The 6,288-nt window shown below is 20.4% G+C and overlaps 2 protein-coding genes across 3 annotated transcripts in view; one reads left to right on the top strand and one right to left on the bottom strand.

The window, feature by feature from the left end:
• The first annotated feature begins 351 nt into the window (after positions 1–351).
• LOC102676842 (caspase-1-like) lies at positions 352–4,060 on the top strand. The gene is made up of 4 exons (XM_006624724.1): positions 352–769; positions 1,132–1,391; positions 1,564–1,869; positions 2,302–4,060. Exons 1-4 carry the CDS (start codon positions 690–692, stop codon positions 2,550–2,552), a joined length of 897 nt encoding a protein of 298 aa, XP_006624787.1. The 5' UTR covers positions 352–689; the 3' UTR covers positions 2,553–4,060.
• A 420-nt stretch (positions 4,061–4,480) lies between these two features.
• Positions 4,481–6,288, bottom strand: part of LOC102676704 (ADP-ribosylation factor-like protein 13B) — a 2,635-nt gene continuing 827 nt past the window's right edge. For both annotated transcript variants that reach the window (XM_006624723.2, XM_031514682.1), the window contains exons 3-8: positions 6,103–6,236; positions 5,807–5,922; positions 5,480–5,656; positions 5,219–5,396; positions 5,119–5,152; positions 4,481–5,011 (exon numbers count right to left, since the gene is read on the bottom strand). In XM_006624723.2, coding sequence (XP_006624786.1) covers positions 4,701–5,011; positions 5,119–5,152; positions 5,219–5,396; positions 5,480–5,656; positions 5,807–5,922; positions 6,103–6,236 — 950 coding nt within the window. In that variant the 3' untranslated portion in view covers positions 4,481–4,700. The remainder of the gene's footprint in view (positions 5,012–5,118; positions 5,153–5,218; positions 5,397–5,479; positions 5,657–5,806; positions 5,923–6,102; positions 6,237–6,288) is intronic.

Below are 6,288 nucleotides of genomic sequence, written 5' to 3'. Positions count from 1 at the left end.
TAATTATTTTTAGATTATTAATGTGAATTTCGTTTATTATTTTTGAAGTTTTGATATATTTCTTTTTTTAATAAAATAGACAAAATTAAAAGAAAAAATTAAAATAAAAAGAATTTATATATTATATTTGATTATATGTATTATTATATTCGTTATATATATTCATGGAATATCTTTGGAAAATTAATTATTTAGCATAGATTAAATTGAACAAAAGTTTGTATACAAAAATTTCGATTGAAGCTTATTTATTAAACAATTGAAATTTACATTAAATAAAACAAGATAGAAATAGAGTGAGACTATTCTGTCTTTATATTATGATGGCATTCTGTTTTTATTTTGTTTAATACTTAATAAACCTCAACCGCCATTTTTATATATTTTATATTTATTTTGTACTTTTATGTTTATTTTAATTTTTAAAATTGATTCTCCAAAGATGCCTCATGAATATATTAATATCCTGTATATGTTCTTCTATGTTAGTATAATGGCCGTTGCTATATCATTGTATTGAAATGTTTTTATACTTGTTCACAGTAGTATATAGTAACTAAAGATACGTATATGAGTAAATGAGTCACGACACGACGCGTGCTATAGTGCGTAATATATAACGTCAGTAAAGTGTGATATTTCTATAAAACTGTTTTTTCTGTTGTGAAAACTTCTTTTAAAGTGAAACTATGTGCTCTACAAAAAGAGATATTATAAACGACAATAATAAATATAATAATGATGTCGGAGATGCATTTGGATGTTCTAGGTAAGATAAGATTTTATTTTTATATTTTTTTTTTATTTCCCATATTGTATATTAATATATGTTATCTATTAGCACGAAATTTAGAATTTTATAAAGATATATTTTTAGATTATAAATATTATAATATTATAAATAGTTTTATTTATTTATAAATCCAATTTTTATAATTTAATTTGTAATATATAAAATAATATAATAATAATATAACATATGCAGAGAAAATTGTAATTATATTATAAAACAAAAAAAATTATATAATTAATATAATAATTTAATTTATATCTTGTTTTATATAGCTCTAATTATTATTAATTGTTTATTTAAAATTTAGACATCAAGCATGCCTTTTTCTTATTTTCCAGAAACAATGTCAGTCCTCTTATGGGCCCTTTACAAACAGCACCTACAGACCGTTATGCTACACATTATAATATGAATCATGCAAAACGTGGATTAGCTCTTATTTTTAATCATGAATTTTTTACTATTGCACATCTTAGATCAAGATGTGGAACAAATGAAGATTGTAAAAATCTTATCAATACATTAAAAAATCTTGGTTTTGAAGTAAATGATTTTCATAATTATACACATAGAGATATAGTAAAAAATTTAGAAAGAGGTACAAATTAATTGATAAATTAATTTAAAATAATAATTGTCATAATTCTTAATCTTTAATTCTAATCTTTGATTTTTTTTAATTAAAAAAAAATTATTTCTTGAAATCTATGTAATAACATATAAATAAGATATATTGAATATTTTTAAAAAATATACTTTTTTTTTTACAGTTGCTAGTATGGATCATTCTCAACATGATTGCTTAGTTGTAGCTATATTGAGTCATGGAGATTTAGGATTACTTTATGCTCATGATACTTCATATAAACCTGATTCTATTTGGGCTCACTTTACAGCTGATAAATGTCCTACACTTTCTGGAAAACCAAAATTATTTTTTATACAAGCTTGCCAAGGAGATAAATTAGATGCTGGAATAACATTGAAAGAACGTACAGAAACTGATGGTCAACCAGCTTCTACATTTCGTATACCAAGTCATGCAGATTTTTTAATTGCTTATTCCACAATACCAGGTAAATATAATATAATATTAAAATAAATTTATAATATAATTTATTTTTTTATATTTTATTTGAATTTAAATTTGTTATATTATGTTTTTTTTTATTCCATTAACTTTTTTTTATTTTTTATTTATTATATTATAAATACAAACATTTAAAATAATATTGAATATAAATATAAACATTTAGAATGATATTGAATAACTTATAATAAAATTGAAAAAATTATAATTTAATCATATAATAATATAATTTAATGTGTATTATTATATAATAATATAATTTATATATTATATAAATTATAATTTTCTAAAAGATATAAAGAATTATATTTAAAATCTTTAGAAAAAAATTATATATTTTTAGTTACCTATAAGAAAATTATTTTTTTAATTAATTTTATGCTTATGTAATTTAGTTAAAAAAAAATTATTTATACAGGTTATTATTCATGGAGAAATACTACTCGCGGTTCATGGTTCATACAAGCGTTGTGTGAACATTTACGAGAAAATGGTACTCGTTACGATTTGTTAACTTTACTCACATTTGTTTGTCAGCGAGTTGCTATTGATTTTGAATCAAATACTCCTGATAATATTACAATGCATCAACAAAAACAAATTCCGTGCATTACATCAATGTTAACTCGTCTGGTAAAATTTACAGCTCCGAAAAACGGAATTGTATAGTCGTTTTATATATAAGAATTTTATAAAATATAAAATACATAGATTATATATTACGTACCTTTGTAACATTAATCATATTGTTATTAAGAATTAAAAGATAATATTTTATCTATTCAATTTCTATTAGATGTGACTGCAATATAAAGCATTTAAATAATAGCATTTATTTTATACTGCCATTATATTATGTAATATTTATATTAAAAAACAAAACATAGCAATACAAATACATAGCTTTTATGGTATATACAAATTTTTGTACTTGTCTAATGAATATATATGCAAATCATATGTTTTGTAAGATATATATTCATAATAGAAATTTATAATAGAATCTTTAACTATAATTTTTAACAACTCTTAAATCATTAAAAAATTGCATAAAATGAATGTAATCATAGTCATCTAAAAATTTATATTCAAAACTATTATATAATTAAGATATAAAATAAGTACAAATGAAAAATAAAATTAAGACATCAATTTATAAATAGAGTCAAAATTGAACGCCTTTGTAATTGCTGCTTTATGAACAAAATTTTACAATTTGTATATATTATCTATAAAATTTTGACATTATATTTTAAAAAAACTATTTTTTAATCATTATAATGCAAACAATTGAAGAAATTTATATATTTACACTTTGTATAAAAGTCAAAAGGACAAAATTTGTCTTTTTATAACAAGCAATAGTCTATCTTATATGAAAAAAAAAAATGAAATATTTTCAACTTAGTAATAAAGATAAACTTAACTTGCCTAATTAAAGTAATTGTGATTATATGAGGTGCAATTGCAACAAATATTCGAGTTTTATCTATAAGAAAATAAATAAAAAATAAGAAAGGCAATTTGCATATACTTTTGGAATTGCTAATACATAAAATGTTATGTTGCTTCATAGTTTGAGAAAGGCATTATTATAAATAAATAAATAAAAATTTAACAAAAAAAAATATTACTATTATAGCAAAAGTTGCTATATTTGCATTTGAAATGGCATTATTATGATCTATAAAATTTTTGAAAACGTGATATAACAGTCTTTCATGAGAGTATGTAATTTTTAAATATCAATTATTGAAATTTTATGTTACTTTTAATGGTTTGATTGCTATATTTCAATGATGTGTTTATACATGAAAGTTATATAAAATATTTTTCATAAATTTTTCTTTTATATTAAAATAACATTGTTCCTTACTATAACAATTTTCAATATAATCTTTCAATATATATAATAAAGTAGTTGCTCAATAAGATAGTATTACAGATAAGATAAAATTACTTATAATATTTATTGTATTGTGATAAGTATGTACTGATGTGCTCTATGTATTGCAATATAATTCTTATATATTTTTACTGCTATTATTAATCGAAAATTTTTTACTATCTTTATATTATAGCTTTTATAAGTCTTTCGTATATATTCTCGAATATTTAAATTTTCATGTATGTGAATTTGTATGCAACTAGATAATAAAATTAAAATAAAAAAGATATATTAATGATTTTATTAATGTCATAAAATATACCTAAATAATTTTAAATAACATTGTAACGTGTATAAAAAACAATAATTGGAAAAAATATTTAAATCAACATATGAATATATTTGATGACTAGAACACAAATAGTTATACACAGATATTATTTATATAAATGATTATTCGTATAATAAAGAATAAATATTTTTGATTTTTATTCTATAGTATATCAGATGAGAATAAAAGGAATATTTATTAAATGTTTATATTATAAAAACATATTATAAAATTCGTTAAAATATTTTTCTTGGTGCATTTTCAAATATATTATACAGATTATTCGGACAAAATAGATAAAAATTTAAAGAAAATAAAAACACAGAAGTTAGTATGCGAAAATATTTGTTGAAATGAAATAAGATAATGGTAAAGTGAGATAGCTTTATCTCTGTTATATTTTATTTCCATTTTGCTTATTTAGTACATAATTCTATTGCTTATAATTTGAACATTTTTGCATATCGATTTATGTGTTTATTTTAATCTCTAGAATCACCTCTTAGATTTTATATCTATTTCGTCCGAATCTGTATTATTATATATATTCCTTAATAATGGTCCCTTATTATTTTTGATAATAATACAATTTAAAATATTATTCTTGTGTCACTTGTCCAGGAATGTTAAGTACTGTTATCTTATTTACAAAATGTTGTGTACATTCTGGTGCTGTATATGGACGATTATTTTTTAACCTAACTGAATTTGTATATGTATCTAATATTATTGGATTTAATATTGGTGAAAATACTTGAAAATTCTTTTGTGATTCTAATGCTTGTGTAGTAAATTTAACATTTTCTGATATATTTTTAATTTCAATGACAGATTCTTCAGTAGTAAGTGGTGCAGTCTTATTTCTATGTTTAAATATTTTCTTTAACTTATTTTCATTTGTTATTATACCTACAAATATTACTTATATATTATTATTATTATTATTAGAATGTTTTATTTCTAAGAAGAGTAAGAAAGTTTTATTTCTTTATTATATATTATTTAATATTACATACCATTTTGTGAAATACTTGCTGTATGAATATCTTCCTAAAATTACAATAGATAAAATGAGAATATAATAATTTATTTGAAATAAAATTTTAATAATATTACCCTTTTTAAAATTAGGTCTTTGATTGGTTTAAAAGGATTGGAATGGATTGATAATCTTGATGGTGAATCTAATGCTATACTTTGTACTTCAATATTTTTTTCGTATTGAGCATTTTGAAAACTTTTAAGTTTACTATTTAAAGTTGTATAATTCTTCACTATTATATCCAGCAGCCATCTGTGTAAATTATTTTTATTTAATGAAAGAAAAAGTTAAATTTATTATTATATTTAATATAAAAATAAAAGTTTGTTACATACTTGTATCCATTTTTTATACCAATTGTATTATCTTTTGATTGATCTCCTTTGCAAATACACGAACATATCTCCACTCTTGTGGGACATTTCATAGTATTAGCAGCATGTTCTACATCTAAATTCTCGACAAGATCTAATTCATCAATAGCTCCATTTATATCTTGTTTGTTTGCAAGCCTATTATAAAATATTATATATATAAAATTTTATTAAAACAAGCGTGTTATATACATGAATATATTTTCTGCATTTATATACATTACATCTACAAAATGATATGTAAAAACAACAATATAGAAAGAGAAATAACATATTTAATTTTCTTACAACAATAATGGTTTTCCTGAAATACATTCATGTGAGATTAATTCACCAAGAACAACTTTATTTTCTGTAAGACGGGAAATATCACTAGCATCCACAACATATATAAGACCATGTATCTAAAATAAAAATGATTATTAAATAAATATTTCGTTATTCACAATAAAAATAAAAGAATTACATTTCTATGAAATATGATTATGATCTGCAAGAACTTTATAATATTTATATTAAGTTATATTTAATTATTTATTATTTACTAATTATATTAATAATCATATTATAATTTAATTACTTACACTATTATAATATTTTGGCCACAAAGATCTGATTTGAGAGCTACCACCAATGTCATAAATTTTTACAGTGTATGTTTTGTATTTTAAAGATACTATATGGAATCCCATTGTAGGTAATGTGTTTTTATCTGAATCTAAAAATATATGTATAATTATTTTATTAATTAACTTTAAAAACAAATATAT

This window comes from Apis dorsata, unplaced genomic scaffold (genome assembly GCF_000469605.1).
Source record: "Apis dorsata unplaced genomic scaffold, Apis dorsata 1.3 scaffold_1109, whole genome shotgun sequence".
NCBI classification, from domain to species: domain Eukaryota; kingdom Metazoa; phylum Arthropoda; class Insecta; order Hymenoptera; family Apidae; genus Apis; species Apis dorsata.
The sequence above is the reverse complement of the archived record's forward strand: the minus strand, read 5'-3'. Positions and strand labels throughout refer to the sequence as shown.